The sequence below is a fragment of the Psilocybe cubensis genome, chromosome 12 (assembly GCF_017499595.1).
Source record: "Psilocybe cubensis strain MGC-MH-2018 chromosome 12, whole genome shotgun sequence".
Taxonomy (NCBI): Eukaryota; Fungi; Basidiomycota; class Agaricomycetes; order Agaricales; family Agrocybaceae; genus Psilocybe; species Psilocybe cubensis.
Genome location: NC_063010.1, coordinates 2172929 through 2189772, shown reverse-complemented (window position 1 = coordinate 2189772; position 16844 = coordinate 2172929). Strand labels below are relative to the sequence as shown.

The 16844-nt window shown below is 46.2% G+C and overlaps 5 protein-coding genes across 5 annotated transcripts; 3 read left to right on the top strand and 2 right to left on the bottom strand.

The window, feature by feature from the left end:
* Nucleotides 1–1193: 1193 nt before the first annotated feature.
* On the bottom strand, nt 1194–2627 carry JR316_0012638 (uncharacterized protein; the record flags this gene model as incomplete). The annotated part of the gene is made up of 2 exons (XM_047898259.1): nt 1194–2391; nt 2482–2627. 2 exons carry the CDS (start codon nt 2625–2627, stop codon nt 1194–1196), a joined length of 1344 nt encoding a protein of 447 aa, XP_047743148.1.
* A 3359-nt stretch (nt 2628–5986) lies between these two features.
* On the top strand, nt 5987–7404 carry JR316_0012637 (uncharacterized protein; the record flags this gene model as incomplete). Its single annotated transcript, XM_047898258.1, has 3 exons — nt 5987–6124; nt 6236–7010; nt 7058–7404. 3 exons carry the CDS (start codon nt 5987–5989, stop codon nt 7402–7404), a joined length of 1260 nt encoding a protein of 419 aa, XP_047743147.1.
* Nucleotides 7405–9445: 2041 nt separating this feature from the next.
* On the top strand, nt 9446–11211 carry JR316_0012636 (Zinc finger protein ZPR1; the record flags this gene model as incomplete). Its single annotated transcript, XM_047898257.1, has 6 exons — nt 9446–9619; nt 9674–9794; nt 9843–10459; nt 10522–10665; nt 10723–10917; nt 10972–11211. 6 exons carry the CDS (start codon nt 9446–9448, stop codon nt 11209–11211), a joined length of 1491 nt encoding a protein of 496 aa, XP_047743146.1.
* Nucleotides 11212–11323: 112 nt separating this feature from the next.
* On the bottom strand, nt 11324–12468 carry JR316_0012635 (uncharacterized protein; the record flags this gene model as incomplete). The annotated part of the gene is made up of 3 exons (XM_047898256.1): nt 11324–11430; nt 11484–11550; nt 11614–12468. The coding sequence occupies 3 exons, from the start codon at nt 12466–12468 to the stop codon at nt 11324–11326; spliced, it is 1029 nt and encodes a 342-aa protein (XP_047743145.1).
* Nucleotides 12469–14964: 2496 nt separating this feature from the next.
* JR316_0012634 (uncharacterized protein) lies at nt 14965–16800 on the top strand (the record flags this gene model as incomplete). The annotated part of the gene is made up of 1 exon (XM_047898255.1): nt 14965–16800. The coding sequence occupies one exon, from the start codon at nt 14965–14967 to the stop codon at nt 16798–16800; it is 1836 nt and encodes a 611-aa protein (XP_047743144.1).
* Nucleotides 16801–16844: the final 44 nt, after the last annotated feature.

Below are 16844 nucleotides of genomic sequence, written 5' to 3'. Positions count from 1 at the left end.
CAAAGCGCGACGGAAGATACGTACTAGTCCTGCACACCATACCTCTTCTCCCAGTGATCCACCTTCATGTGATGGGCCGCCGTGGTCACAGCAGAGAAAAATCTCTAATTATCATCCTATGGATCCGTGAAAGAGGTCAGATGCAGTCTACAGTCATAAACATACAAGCGTCCTCGTTACAAATCCCGGTTTCTTCTAGCACTCGATCGGATCCCATGCAGATGGCTGACGCGTTTTTTGAGTCGGGTCGTTTTCGCCTGGAGGAATGGTCTTCAATGTGAGTAGATTTTGGCGGAGATGTTGAAGGCGGGTAAATGCTTCGTTTGGAAAGACATCGGTTGACCCAAGTTCCAACAATTTTTTGTCAATCATTGACAACTTGTAGAACTGCGCCAAGTTGCAAACAGCCTGCACAAATTTAGAAGGTCGGTATTCGGGTATATTGATTGCCGGTCATGCAGAGTCGTCGCAATGACTTCAACGAAATTTGGCTTTTAACTTGTAAGGTGTCCTTGATCAACACTGAATAGTGGTTTTTTATCTAAGCTGTTTGAGGTCACCTCTGACCTTTTTTCCTATTTCTTAGCCGATTCTAACAATTTTTCTGTGTCTTTTTCTCTAATCTTTTGTCGGATTTCATTGCTCAACTCCATGATTGGAAGCACAACGCGATCACACCATTGACCTAAATGCTACTTCCTCTGCCTCTGACTCATTACCATGGCAAGCGGTTCCTGGTTTTGTCTACTATAAGCGCTTTCGGCAAATTTTCTCAAAAGTTGGGGCTTTTCACGGCTAACTTTAAATCTGTCCGCGGAGTTCATGCAGTGGTCAAGCGAACTCTGACCTTTAACCTAGCCTGTGATTTTCGTTTTGTGTTAAAAATTCTATCATGTTACGCGTACAAGCGCGTCATATTGCGTATAAGAGGCAAAATAATGTAAACATAATAAAACAACGAGTTTGAGCACTAGTAAATATACTATTACAAATAATGATTCCATGAAACCAGCGCCCACTGTTTCCCAAAGTTTTCTCAACATTAGTACAGTAAGGGCAGGTAATAATTAAGGTATCTTATGAACAACGTCTTTGCAAAGAAAAAGAGCAGCATCTCAAAATAGATCGTCGCATTTCAGCATCGAATGACCTATAATTAGATACCGATATTTATCAGTAAGGCTTCTTGCGAGTTATCGGAGGGGATTTTCACCTTTCATGAAACGCTGAGCCTTGGCAATGGACTCGGCAGACTTCCACATAATTTGCTCGTGCTCAGAGTGAGCATAATTGTATCTGAACGACTCCTTCTCCCAGGCAAAAACCAAGCGAGGATCCACTGCCGGAGGCGAATCCGAGTCCATGTCTACATCCATGTCGTCACTGTCGCACTGCATGTCCATGGAATACCTTGGGCTGGAAGATCTTCTCTGCTTAGAAGAAGCCATCCTCGAAGCCACCGCGTTGGAAATAAGCCTCGCCGTGCGTGCTGGGTTGCTGTCGAAGCGAAGAACCAAGACGCAGGCTATAAGCGACGGGTGGCGGCTCAGGACATCGCTAAGCGCATTGGCGACGCAGGCGATCTTGCTCGCCCACGCGCACTCTGACGAGCTCATTTTGCGTTCCGAGTATGCGTACGCGTGCGAGTGCGACTCCGACTCCGACTCCGGTGGCGAGGGGCAGAAGGGGTCGGCTACGGTGACGGTTTCGAGCCAGCGCGAGCAGCTGGGAGACAAAGACCGAGGTCGCACGGACTCGGGCGCCTGGCCCACGGAGAGGTCGAATTTGAGGTGGGTGAGACGGGGTAGTGCCTCGGCGGTCATCCTGTGCCCTGCCCATGCCGTCCACTCTTCCCAGCGATTGAGCACGGAGAGGTGAGTGACGTCACCGAAAAAGGGCGATCCCTCGAATCGCGGGCGGAATATGAACAAGGGGTGCGAGTCGTGCAGCATCACGGAGAGCCTCCGAGGAGCTATGTGGGAGGTGCTGTGTAGATCGAAGAAGAAGTACTCCGTGACGGCGGGCACATAGATTTTGGTCGCTTGGCGGGTGGATAGGGGGCTGGAAGATATATTTGGTGTAGCTGTGGAATGAACGTGTGAATTCCACGGAGTGGGGGTACCCAGGAGACGGCTTGAAGGGTTATACCCAGGCAGAGCAGCGTAGGCGTTTCCTGTGCTCGGCCAGTAAGAGAGGTTGATGACACCGCGGCATATCGATAAAAGTGTCACAAGGCTATCTGTGTCGATGTCGGCGTAGATGAGCAGGGACTTGACGCACTTGGCGAAGAAGTCCCTGGGTTTGGTGTTAGGCGTCTGGATGGTGCGCAGGAAGGCGTATGAAGTCCGCAGTGTTCTCAATATCACCACGGAGTATAGTATCTCGTCAATCCTATTGTAAGATGAAGAGAAAAAATAATAATCTAAGATTAGTAAGTTTGATGTAGTGGCATTAATCTACTACCTATAGCGCGGAACTCACCATGGACGGATTCGACGGGACAAAGAGGCTAGGTTGACAGTTACTCTGAAATCCAACTGTGCAGCTGTTTCAAAGACTTGGCGCAGAATGTCGTCTGGGAGAAATGCGCTATAACTTTTGTTATTTTGACTCGTGAGCTGCGACATTTTTTATAAGCTAAAAGGGCAGATGGATCAGCGTTAGAAATTTTAGGATGACATTAAGTACGGAGGGGAAGCGCTCACTGGAGGAGGGGGGACGGACAGGCGAGCAAACAAAAGCGGGGTAAAATGAGTCGCTCATGTTGTGAACTAGACAGCAATTTATATAAAATCTCAGACCGGGGACATGTGCATCCAACATATGGGCAAAGGAGCAGTGTCGCCCGATCTCGAGAGTCCCTGCATTCACCCCATCGTAAATTACAACCTATCTCCCGCAAGTCCCTTCCAAGTTATTTCGGGAGTTGCAGATTGATCCATTAGGTCTCAAGGCTGCCAGGGCCATTGAGCAGCGTTAGGCTTGTATTAGCGATAATTTGGTTGAAATCCATGGACTCACGGGTGCTGATTGATTCGTCAAATCATGATGTTCGCACACAGGGTCCACACCGAACGTCGAATGGGTCTAAGCTCGGGTTCACCGTTGACCAGTGACATCCGGCCCATAGAAGTCGTTTGCCTTTGACATACATAGATATCTGAGGTCGCCTGAATATTAGCCGATAACAATTGACTTCTATATATTGGAAAGACAAATATAGAACGTCATTGCGACAGGGTCGCCGAGGACAAAACGACTCTCTTCTCGCTGGACGCGTCTCAACGCTCAAATCAACCAAAATATCCTACCGGGAGTAAAGTAAGTTTAATCGACGCCTATGCACAGGCGATCCAAAGGCACTGAAAGTAACATCGTAACACTCACAGGTAGATGTACACTGCGCATCGTGGTTGACTGTAATGCCCTCATACTATGCAGGCTAGTGTGGCCTCGAGCATCCACGATACGTGATGCAGTGATGAGTTTTGTTGATTTATGGCATCACTTGCTCACATTGGATCGCCTTTAGGAGCAACGCCTCTCACCGTGACCGCGACTTGGGCCTCGCGCCGCGGTTCATATCCTGAAAAGTCCATAAATATCTCCCGATGATTTCACAGCACGCGAAGAGCCGCTCGACATTTGTGGTATGTCCTGGGGCACGATCCACGGAGGTACGCCATGTTATGTGCCGTTGGGCTTTCCGTGCATAGGCTGAGAGTGAATTTGTCGCTTATGATTATCTCGGCCTCGGAATGTTGATTGAATGAAGTGAAATCCGAGGACTTTGCGGGAGGTGTAGATTGTGACAGCACCCTGCACAAGGGAGCCAGGTAAGCGAGGCAAAGTCTTCGTAAGTCTGCGGAATTGATTATGTGTATGAATCAATGGAAGACAGGGCCTTGAAATGACATTGTGCGTAGAGAATCAAAGAATCATGATATGTATCCAATACTTGAGTTCTGGAGATGATTGATGACGAAACTTTGATTTTTTGTAGGTTTTCAAGAAGATTAGTACGCAATGTCTACGTACATTGTCAGCATTTTACTCGAGCTGATATCTGTATGCAATTTGTGAGAGATACGCGTTCGTAAAAAGCTGGCACCGTACTAAGCTCACCGCATGAGGATACCCCAGTCTCACCAAAACCAGAGTTCACACCGACATCACCCTGGATTTAGCGGACATAGCACGATCGCAGGATCTGCATGTCTGTGTGTCGCAAAAGCTTGTGTCCAACTACATTGTCGATGCCAGCTGGCAAAGCAACTCCTCCTACGCTGTGAAATGCTCCGGTGAACGTTGCTACCGAAGTACTGTGATGGTCCATGGACTCCGAGGCTCCGGGAATGGGGTGATTCGAAAGGGGTCTATGGTACGGGTGCACTCGGAATTTGTTTTCCTTTCAAATATGACTTTCCTCAATGAGTACTGAGCCTTTTAAGGATCTTGTCGACTTTCTTTTTTTATTTTTGGTCAAGCCGGCTCAGAAGCAGTGTGATATTGTTGGAAGGTCGTCTTGATAATCTGGCTGCGTACGTACTGTGATATGTCGTATAAGCGTTCGACGACTACTGCGACCACCATCCGTGGTGTTCTGTAGGGTCTATGCGTGCATAGCGCTTAGCAATGCACATGACAGTGAATACGGTGTTTTACCAATTGATAAATCCTGTCAAGTCCGAGTCCGTCATTCATCCAACACCAAATAAAAACGCATCGATTCAACGGTTTCCGACATCGGCAACGGAGTTGATTACTATTCCATTATTATGATCGTCAGGCCGTCCCTTCCTTTCAACCCTGAAAAGTCCTTATGCGAGGGCAAGCACCTCATTTGCTCAGGTCCCACTGCCAGACGCCAGACTTCCCGACGGCAGCAGAAGCACTTCTCACGGATGACGGATGAGATTCCTGTTCCATTAACCACGTGAGTCAAATACACCCCGTTGAAGACGAATTGCAAGGATGTCTTGGAAAGGAAAGTGTGGTTCCTTTCTGAGAAGATGACATCATGGATGATTTTTTTTTGTTACGCACGGTCCACCTAAACGACTACTGGAAATCGTACAAATAGCTGACGCCATACTGGATTTTGTTCTTTTGCCCCCCACTTTTTCCCCTAGACTGACTTCCCCTCTTACAGTGACATCGAATGTGCGATAGACCAGTGCGTCCCACTGGCGCTAGATGTCGGTGAAGGGGCCAGGTATATACATCCTTTCCCCCACTTCTAATCTGTTTTATTCATTGAATAATTATAACAACCTCTTTCCCTTCTTGCACTGGCAGGTTCTCGGCACAATTATGGTCTTCTCGCTTACTCCCTCTCATGAAAACAGCTTGTCAATACAAGTACCCAAAGTTCGTTGATCCCGCTACACAATTGACATGGATAACTGATAGTTACATACCCTGCTTTCTGTATTATACACAGCAGTGGATGCTTGAAGTGCTACCAATGGACAACGTTCACACGACAACGCGTTGGATATTTCGATCTGGTTCGCGAACACTGTTAGGTACGTTAAATACTGAAATTGTTATCTTCATTACTTCTTCACTCTAACGGTGTTTTTAGTATCTCAATAGCCTTTGGGCATGTAAACGTCACTTCTCTTCTACTGCTCGTGGTCTGGAGTGGGGTTTGTGTTGAACACTGTCCAATCACAGTTAGTAGGTTTCTGCAACGTGTCGCATCAACTTGGAGTGGGTGAGCAATATAATATGCCTATTTTCTGACCTCTCCGTCGCTCAACGCAGTAAGACTGCTCTACTCTTACCAGATAGATTTGAGCTGCCAGTACGTTTGGACCTCGGCATAGTGACAAGTGGGGTAGTGACGTCATGTGACGTCATTACCCCCGTTGATTTGGCGGAGTGGGAAAATTTGTAACTCGGCACAGCTGCCATATCCTTCATCGTTTGTTATAAAGAGGTAACTTTGGCAGTAATCCTGTTACCGCATTCACGATATACCATGGATCCTACAAAATACCCCAGTGCGTGGCTTTACGACGCTCCTACTCGCCCAAATTACCCAACTCCTCCACCTTCATTCAGTCAACCGCAGGATGAGTACACGTCGTTCCACCAGGATGCGTTCCCCTACCCCCCTGTCAGTCCCAGCGTGTCGAGCAGCGGAAGCTATAGTACTTTTGTAGAACATTCTTCACAATTCGTAAGAAATTTTTGTAGTGTCATTCATTGTCACTGATACGTTGGCTAGGAATCGTTACTTCCTGCGGAACTCGCTCTCTCCGCGGCCTCCTTGCCAATTGATCCATTACAAGCGACTACTCCAGAGGATGAAGCGACTATCATTTCTATTTCTACTTCCTTTCATCCCAACGCAGAGCCTTCTCCCGATACGATATTCTCCTCTTCCGACGGGGTGTTGTTCTACATCGATTCCGCGACTGTGTTGAAAGCATGTCCGACCGCCTTTGTTGCAATTCTTATGCAGCCTCTATCCCACCCAAAGTTCAGAGATGGTAACATTTCCCTCGATATCTCTAGCCCTGAGCTCAACGTCATTTTCCACGCCCTCTATGGTACCTCTCCCGCTGCCAATCGTCCTTCGTTCGACACTTTGATACAGGCTGTGGACCGCATGCCATCGTATTCCATTCCTCCTACAACACTCATTCGCCCTGGAGGAAGCTTGTATGAGCTCCTTCTCTACCACGCTCCATTGCATCCTTTGGAATCGTATGCCCTTGCCGCACATCACAAACTCCACCCACTTGCAGTCAGCGTTTCGTCTCATCTCTTGTCCTACGACTTGTCCAAGATTTCTGACGACATGGCAGAGCGCATCGGTGCGACGTATCTGAACAAGATGATGCATCTTCACATGAGTCGCTTTACCGCATTGAAGAACATTCTTCTCCACCCGCCCCACCCGCACCCGCCGTCCAAGGAATGCGGATTCGAGGACCAGCGCAAGCTCACCCGTGCATGGGCACTTGTTAGTGCCTATTTGGCTTGGGATGCCAGGCCCGGTTCGTCGCTACCTTGTTAACCGGAATTGGCTAATTTGGTACAGCAGACCTCTCGACGCACACCATGCACACCGCCCTCAACCCGTTGATGGAGCATCTGGCGTGCACTCAATGCCACCAAGCTCTCGAAGACAAAATAAAAGATGTCATCGTTCAATGGGCCTCGGTCAAGGTAAGTGATTACATTGCATGGTTCTCAAACCACCTTTTCTTACGGGTTGAGCATGCCGCGTCGGGCAGTAATATGGAGCATTATTGCAGGGAACCCTCCTTTTTCCGCGTCCGAGTCCAGCTTTCTGGTTGGAACTGGGGTCGCGCGTGGCGCGCTCTGGTGGCCTTATCATCCTTGCTGACATTGTTCCATGTTATTGTAGCGCACGATCTGAAAACGTGATTGCCGGGGTCAGGTTAGTATACGCGCCCGTTTCGAGAAGATCATCAGACTGTTTGTCGAAACGAGCAGCGACAGTTGTAGAATTCATATTGCCCACACACGCATGACTCCTGGCAAATATATTCACCATCCAAACAACCCGTTTAATTTCTTATGAGGACTCGATGGTGATTGCGCCACTAAAATAATTGTATTAATACCTTTACTGTATCCGTATGTAGAAATTCACGCTCACTGCCCACGGATGTTTATGGTGCTGATGGTACGTCAAATTGACGTATTTTCTACGTATCAAAACAAGCGCCGTATTATCAACTTGGTTTCTTCTTTAGGAAGCGAGTGAGAAACAGATATATCTCCGTGATTGTGGTCTCCGAAGAATACCTGAACTCTAATAAACCTGATGTTAAGTAAACCATTGCACACAGAATACTCGAAGTCTGAGGTGGCTTGGATCTCGAGCATGATCGGCTTGGCTGATCACATGACGATGAACACGTCCGACGCGACTCGTTCGAAATGCAGGAAAACGTTGATTGCATTGTCCCGACGACGAGACCAATGCTAGTGACCCAAGAACGTTGAGGCGCTAACGACTAAAAAATTGGCGTTTCACTTTCCGGATCTGGCGGATTTGAGGCCAGAATTGCGGATCATTGGGACACTTTCTAGTGTCAAAGAATATTTTAATTTTGTATCGTCTTCTCTCCATTTAAACCATTCTAAATTCAGTTTAAATGGAGAGAAGACGATACAAAATTCATCAAATACGCCTAAATCAGTAGCTGGTTTTGGTTTTTCTCATTTTTAGACCCACTCGCACAATACATTTCATCACCTGGTATAACAAGTTAGATTGGGACCCCCAGTCTCGTCCCAATCACTCTGTTATCAACCGGTTGCTCCAAGTCTGGTCTTACCCAATTGGTGAACCGCAACTGGGCGCAAACATTAAACAGCGAACCACAAACGACAAATTTACTTGTCAAGAGCCAAAGAAAGAAGCACAAGCAGCCACCCGTTGAGGACCATCGACTGACCTAATCAAGAGAAATTTGGATATCCTTGTGAGCCAGGCATTCCATTTGATTATTGTAGTTACTAGTTCCTGCTATCATGGTGATTTCAATGACACACAAATAAAAAATCATAAATATATTCATGCACATAAGTAGGAGAGGAATGCAGTCAGTTCTTCCAAGATTAAACTTCTTCCGAGTATTAGAAATTTAACCAGGAATATAGCCAGCTTGAGGCAAGCTTGAGGGAACCCATGAGAATGTATCAGTATTTATTTTGCTTTGCATCTTCCTCAGTATACCTATGCTAGTTATGTAGTGGTGTAAATAGGGATGATGGCCCTGGAAAACCACGACAGTCCACCACCGTGCATTAACCAATGCCAACAATGTCTCTGATGTCGGATCCTATCTTCATCAGTGTCCAGAATGCAAACAATTTTGTGGTTTGCAGTTCGCGGTTGTCAGACCTGGGAAGCTCCACTAAAGGATTGTCCGGAATTTTGCTGATTTTGGCCCTCAAATCCGTGACAATTGAGGTCTCAAATCCGCAAAACCAGACAGACCTCCTCAGGGGTACTCCCAAATATAGAAAATTTCTCCCCTGCGGGGCGTCAATCAATCAACACCAACAAAATTATGGCAAAAAGTGTAACATTTGGATTAGAAAATTGAGTAATAAAATATTTACCAGTCTTCTTAGAGTCTTTGGGTATAATCAATGCTACTTCAAGTGCGTCCTATAAACCCAGCCGTTCCCGGTACTGCTCTAGTGTTAAAGGTCAACCATCAAAAAGATTATACTCGCGAATTGTCTGCGATCTCTCTGAGAAACCGTGTGTGCATGTGCAAAGTTGTTCATGGTTTTGATCAGGATAGGGGCCAAACCGAGAGATAAGATAAGATCGATTTTCTTGACTCATCTGGAAGCATCGATTTCAAATTTGTCTATTTTTTGCACTTTCATTTGCTTTCTCAACCACCACCACCGATATCAGTTTCGACCCATTAGACACAATATTATGGCCCACAAAGAGGAACTATTTCCAGCCATTGGAGAGATCGCTGCTAAAACTGACGAAATCCCAGCCGCCGAAACAGAGGAAGGCTCGAAAACAGAGGGAGGAGAGAATTTCGACAACGAAGACAAAGTAGTTCAGGAGATAGAGTCATTGTGCATGAAATGTCATGAACAGGTTCGTCATTCTGTACGATTTCTGTGATTTTGTTATTCAACGCCGGGATAGTAGGGTGTTACTAGGTTGATGTTGACTTCGATACCCTTCTTCAGGGAAGTGATTGTAATGTCATTCCGATGCGAGTACTGTGGCGCATCCAACAATGAAATCCAGTCTGCTGGAGAAATCAGACGTGCGTTCCTGAATCTTTGTGCTTGAACGTATCTGACATCCCGTCCAGCCGAAGGAACGCTCTACACCGCTAAAATCCTGGAACGCAAAGATTTGAACAGGCAGATTGTTCGCTCTGCTTCATGCGAAATCACGATTCCCGAACTCGATCTTACCCTTCCGCCAACAAACCGCGGTCAGCTTACCACAGTCGAGGGCCTCATTCGCGATGTCGTCTCTGATCTGAGCATGGACCAGCCTCTCAGGCGGATACAAGACGAGGTGTCGTACACGAAGATTCAGGAAATCATCGATAAGATGAAACCCATCCTCGGAGATCCCGACGACGACGAGGAGGTTCAAGAGCAAGCCGACTATCTCAATCTCCCCTTGACCCCATTTACTGTGAAGCTCGACGACCCCGCTGGAAACAGCTTTATCGAGTTTTACGGAGGAATGTCTGATCCTAAGTGGAATCTTCGCACGTACCATCGTACTCTGGAGCAAAATGTAGCGTTGGGGTTGGTTGCTGCGGATGATGCTCAGGCGCAGTCGGAGGTGATACAAGAGGAAGTAACGCCAGAGGCTATTACGGACGACGAGGTTTTCGTTTTCGATGGACTATGTTCAAGCTGCGGACATGCCATCAAGACTAACATGAAGAAAGTCAACATCCCCTACTTTAAAGTACGTTCTCCTACCTTCCTTTCTTTTTTTTTTCTTGCCAAATTAATGGAATGCAATATCAGGATATCTTGATTATGTCCACTAATTGCGAATTCTGTGGATATCGCGATAACGAAGTAAAATCTGGCGCGGCAATCTCGCCTCAAGGAAAACGAATCATCCTTAAATGTGAAGATCGTGAGGATCTCAGTAGAGATATCCTCAAGGTGCGTCTGGCTCACAATAACGCGTTGATTGGTTCTTCTCATAAAGCTTCTTTTCAGAGCGAGACTGCGGGTTTGACGATACCTGAAATCGATCTTGTGCTTACTCACGGTACATTAGGAGGACGGTTTACGACAGTAGAGGGAATCTTAGAGCAGATTTACGAAGAGTTGGCAGACAAGGCGTTCGCGGGAGACTCTTCGAATAAAGAAGACAAAGAGGCGTACGAGGCGTTCTTGAAAGGACTCAAGGAAGTGGGTCATAGTTTCTTATCGTCTTATAACCCTCATGCTAACCAATAACGTAAGGTCAAAAACGCTGAGAGACCGTTCACAATCATCCTAGACGACCCGCTCGCCAATTCCTACATGCAAAATCTATACGCCCCTGATCCCGACCCGAACATGACGATTGAACTCTACGATCGCACCTTTGAGCAAAATGAGGAGCTTGGGTTGAACGATATAAAGGTGGAGGGGTATGAAGAAGACGCCGCTTCTGAGAAAAAGGATGAAGGAAACGACAAAGAGACTTCGAATTCGGTATAAGTTAGAATCTACTACTCAGTTAATACTTACCAATGTAAACAGTTAAATTTAACACCCTCAACGCATTAGACCATGAGTGGAAATCCCCGTTGAGCAGATCAGTGAATGCTTCCTAAGGAGATATTGGATGCTCGAGAAATATACGGGCATCGAAACTTTCTATGCTGGGTGTGTCTGACAGCTGTGCTTCCTTCAAACGTCTACGAAAGTCAACCAGAACTTATACAATAGTCACAGTAAACTTTGTTGAGAACGTCTACAGCACAAGCCACCGTTCCCTATTTTTTTGTCTTCTACGAGGTCATGTCGCGTTCGTACACCGACATTCACTTTTGGAATCTTGTTAAGAAATTCAAATCATCAGTGAAAAAATACCACAATGCGAAAATGTAGGGAACATACAGAATCATAAATTTCATCTATGAAATGATGATAGACGTCGTCCAGAGAATTGTATCGAGCTCGAGTTTCCTTCCCAGCAACGCGTCGGTAACCACTATCCAAAGCCCATTTTCCAAGCACCTTTGTTCCTGGAGTCGTCTCGACGGATTTGACAACGGGACTTGCTGCGCAGAGGGTCCCTTCAGCTGCAGATAGGACGGTACCTGATGCATGCTTCAGTGCGAGCTCAGGGGCCAACATCCCAAGGGTTGCCCCTCGAATATGAGCAGAATCCGCAGACAGGGATGCAAGCCTAAAGGCTCCAGTGGCAGCAATGATAGAACGGGCAGATTTATGAGGACATACGACGAGCCTGAAGTACCCGTCGCCTGATGACGCGGGAATGCGAATGAAATCAGTTTCCAGGATTACCTGGTCTACCGGAGCGTACTTCTCGCTCATATACTGCTCCAGGTCCCTGTCGATTTTCTTCCTTTGATCTGGCAAGACGTCTTCGTCCCACAATCCCACCCGATCCGGGGTGACATCTATATCCTTCCCGTAGTTTCCCCCTAGCACGGCGCCTGTTTTCCATCCAAACATCCCTGTGCGCCATCCCCTCCTTTGCAACAAAATTCTGCGTTCAGGAGGTACGGGGACTCGTCCAAGTATAGTAATGGGAATCGTCGTAGATATTCCCCGGTAGTATACGCATGAGCGACAGTGTCGAACAACCGAGTATTGGCTTCCGGGTAAACGGTTTCCGTCATAGCTGTTCAAGATGGGGAAAGTTGACCGGGCTGATGATTCTATAGCATGGGCGAGTTGTAAACCTTTCTCCTTTGCGACTTGTTCGAATTCATCTTTCATGGGCATGAGTAATGAGATTCAAAGCGTTGATTCTGCTGCACACTGCGATCCAAAGACTTGTCTCAGTTTGTGAGTAGTCGCGGATTCAGATGGTAAGCTCCAAAAAGGGCAATATATAACATTACAGAACGGTCACGATGCCTGTTTTCTACAGCAAGGGGTAGTGTTTACCATAAATAAACCCATGACTATCATCCTGTGGCCATGTATCTGTTGAGTGCATGAGATTAGTACAAGTCAAAGCTGAAGAAGCTCTGGTAGATGACGGTCACTTACTCGTGGACATCGCTAGAAAGGTTGGCCTTGTACCACTCCAACCAGGCAGATGTGTCAACGTTCCAAAGCACATCGTCCATTGGTTACATGGTATTTCGCGCGCAAAGATGGGTTCCCAGTTCGAGATAATACTTTGAACCAATTCTCTTAAAGCGTTTGGTATGGTTGCCCTATTTATTCGGTATAAAATGGAATGTATACCAGACATCTGCGACCAAGACTTAGCACTGCTTTAACAAAACAAAGTAGAAACGTACGGCAAGATCTTTAGGGTCTTCTACATCTAATTTTCGAATCTCTTCCAATAGAGATAAAATTTGAGCCGTTTGTTCAGTAGACTGCAGTAAATTCTCGTTATAATATGTCCCATAATAAATGGCGGGAAAGATATCTCGAAGAAGCGATTCGATTCGTTGGAGCTCCAAACACGTTTCAGATGGTTTCCAATTTTCCATTTTATAAAGGTGTTGCTCAGCAGTCGGTGTATCCGGGAACAGGACACACAGTTTTTCCAAGTTGTGAGTTTCTAAAGAGATTGGCGTCGCAGCTCCTCTGGTGATATCGGAATTCTCCGAGTCCGTGAACGAGATGACGCAAGTTTGATCAAGATGGAGGATATGTTCTCTATCGGGTATAAAACACAAAAGTACAACTCGCGAAGGAATGGAATTAAGCACGGAAAGCTTGCTTCATGGTCGCAGGTGAGGCCACGGAGATCTGCAATGGGAGGAAGTGGAATAGATAACAATCGAAGATGGGGTGTTTTTTTCAATAGCGTAGTCAAAGAAACTGATGGATAAGTTTCGACGTTCATTTTGAGTACTTCAAGCTCGCAAGGCAAACCAGATCGTTCAATCATCTGCATTACAGACTTAGAAACGTCACCGACATTAGTCCCAACAGAAAGAGATCGGAGTTTTGGAAGGGTCAGACGACCCAATAACCATTCACATGAAACATTGTGATCCCACATATCCAAGGTCAAGAGAGACGGTAGAACGAGATGGGGGAAAGATCCAAAACAAGTCGAATGGCTATGCAAAACTAGCGTGGTAAGTGATGTCATGGAATGGCTAACGACTTCAAAAAGATGGTTGGTGTATTGAGTAGAATGCGTGTACCAAATGATTTGATTACGGGGGAATGAAAAATAGCCAGCTCGATCTTCCCAGTAGACGTCGTTGAGTGATGGGGCATTGAGGAATAAATCATTGGGTACAATAGATGGAGATCTTCTGTCCCATCGAAAAATCAGTGTGAGACGTTGAAGAGATGTGAGGCGGCCCTTTGCAGGTTCAAGAAGCGGGATAATAGCGTGGCACGCTTCAAGTCGAAGCCTTCCCCACCTCTCGCAGTGTTGCAAAAGGATTCCAAGAATAGGATGAGGAAGGTCGTTTGCATTGCGCGCGTTGATATGTATGTCGATCGCGATGCCCTTTGAACGATTCAAAATTTCGATGAGATATTCTTGATAGGATAAATTTCTTGTGTGTTTCTGGGACAGATCGAGCGATGGTATTTGCCTCCATAGCAACGGCAACGAGAGTGCCACGTTCCTCCATAAGCGACAGACTTGAGACAATGACCAGGGAAGTTGAAAGCGATACATCCACATAGAAAGGTGCTCCTCAAAGCAGGTATGGCTAGTGCGTATGAAGATCTCTCCCATGAGCTCGGTGGGTAGTCGATTTATCGTGGCAGATAAAGAGGCTACTTCCTGAGGAGATGGCTCGCGCAATTCCGTGGTTGCGCTACATTGCCCGTTGACAACAGAGTAATCGTGCCCCTCTGTACCGGATTCGAGTCTAGCTGAGATGACATCAATCATATTCAGTGATTGCTGAAATTTGGGGACTGCTACAGTGCTATTGTCGATGTTCGCCGGGTTGCTCGTGTTTATAGTCTTGAGTTGGTTGATAAACTGTTATGCTGAGTGTTAGTGCGGTAAAGGGGGTGACTTGACACGTACGTTGAGAGTGCGAGTACCATTGGCATTAAAATGAGGCATGTACGGATATTTTCTAACCGGAAATGTTCTATTTTTTAATTTCCGACAGTCTCCGACGCAAAATTTAGTAAATCGCCGTCTGATGATGCATGTCATGACCACTGCGACATTGTCACTTCAATTTAACAAATCTTGTGAGTACCAATGAACCCACTGTAACATTAATACCTTTCATTAATGGTATACTCTTCTTCTTCAAAGCTCTGGACTGGAGGTCTATGCAAAACTCAGCTCACTTACAACAGTTCCAAAATCTCGTCAGAAGTAATGAGCCACCGTCAGATAATGTGCTCATACAACTGCAGAGTATACTTGCCGGGCCAGAAAAACAACTAGTCGAGATAGACGCCCAAATTGATCGCCTGCAAGATACTATCTATGAGCTCCAAAAAACCCGTGCGAATATCGAAAAACCTATCAGTGAATATAGATGCATAGTTTCCCTCATTCGACGGATTCCATCCGACATTCTCTCTAAGATATTCAGACATTGCCTACCTACCCATCGAAACCCAACCATTTCTGCATCCGAGGCACCAATGCTTCTCACACGAGTTTGTAGTCGGTGGAGGAACGTTACGCTGTCCTCGCCCCGCCTATGGTCGCATTTACATATCACGTTCCATCACGAAGTTCCCATTAAGACCGTCTACGATCGGACACCTCTAGAAACTGTATCAGCGCTTCTACGAAAGAGGTGCGATGCGATCAAGGAATGGATGGTGCGATCGGGTGATTGCCCTTTACATCTCTCAATCTACTACAACGGAATGAGCATCACATTTGATAATCCCCCTCTATCCCAATCAGCCCTGCTTCTCCTCAAAATCATTCTATCTTTCTCAAGTCGATGGAAAACACTGGAGCTGAATGTCCCTATCCAAGTATTCGTTGAACTAGACGCCATGGTGTCAACGATGACTATCCCTAACCTCACACAAGTGAGGATAATTATCCAAGACTGGTACCAAAACGACATTTTTCTTAGGCAGCCTTGTCCGACACTGGAGATTTTGAAAATATCTTCCCTCAAACATATCTCCCTTTGCAACTATCATATGGATGAAATACATCTCTTTCAGCTGATGCGTCTGACATCGCGCAATGTTACCCATTTCTCGTTCCACTCTTTGGTCGATTTGGCTGATATATTCAGAATTCTGGAGTCCTGTCCGCAGCTCGTTCACGCTATGTTTTCCATAATAACAATTTCAGACTACAACACTGTTAGTCAACGCATCATCCAGTTGCCCTTTCTCGAGTCGCTTTGGATCGTGGATAATTCACTAGACACGTTGGTTTCTGATGCACTCTATAAACACATTGCAGCACCTGCTCTACGATGGATTCAACACAAAGGACCCACGGACATCGAATTTCTTTTTTCCAATAACAGATTCTCTAGACAGAATAGACCGCATTCTATCTCTTCTCTTGTCGAAACCTCTTTGGGAATTAGGGTACTCGAACTTGATCGATTTGTCATGGCTCCAGACACGCTACGCACCCTCCTAGAGGTCCCTTCGACAACATTTTTTTTAAACACTCTGTGCCTGATCTCACCCAATCCGACTGAAATCAAAGTTTCTGCCTTGGGAGAAATAATAGACCCATTTGATCTTAACGATCTGATAGTTCAAGAAGCTTCAGATGGTAGGGGAAAATACGTCCTCCTTCCTCGCCTAGAAATCTTCGAATTGAATGCAACATTGGCCTCTGACGATACCGTCTTCAAATTTGTCAGCGGTCGAATGGATGTGAGGTCACCTATCTATACGCTCAAGAAAGTGGTGATTTTGTTCAACCGAAGGATGCCCAAAGACGGTCGCGATATCCGGCAAGAGATCCTTGACCGCGCAAACGCGGCAGGAATTCAACTCGATTTAACCATTCAATATCTTGATTCCGACAAATCGAGTAGTAACTTAGTGGATCCACTTTCACCATCGCTCATCCGGACTGACAGTTCTGGGGAAGACGTATATAGTGATGGAGTTTCCTGGCCGTTCGATGAAAGAGGTCAAGAAGACTACTTATCCGACGATGATGGGTAAAGTTTTGCAACTTTACAAACGTTGACTCGTTTTAATAAATCTAA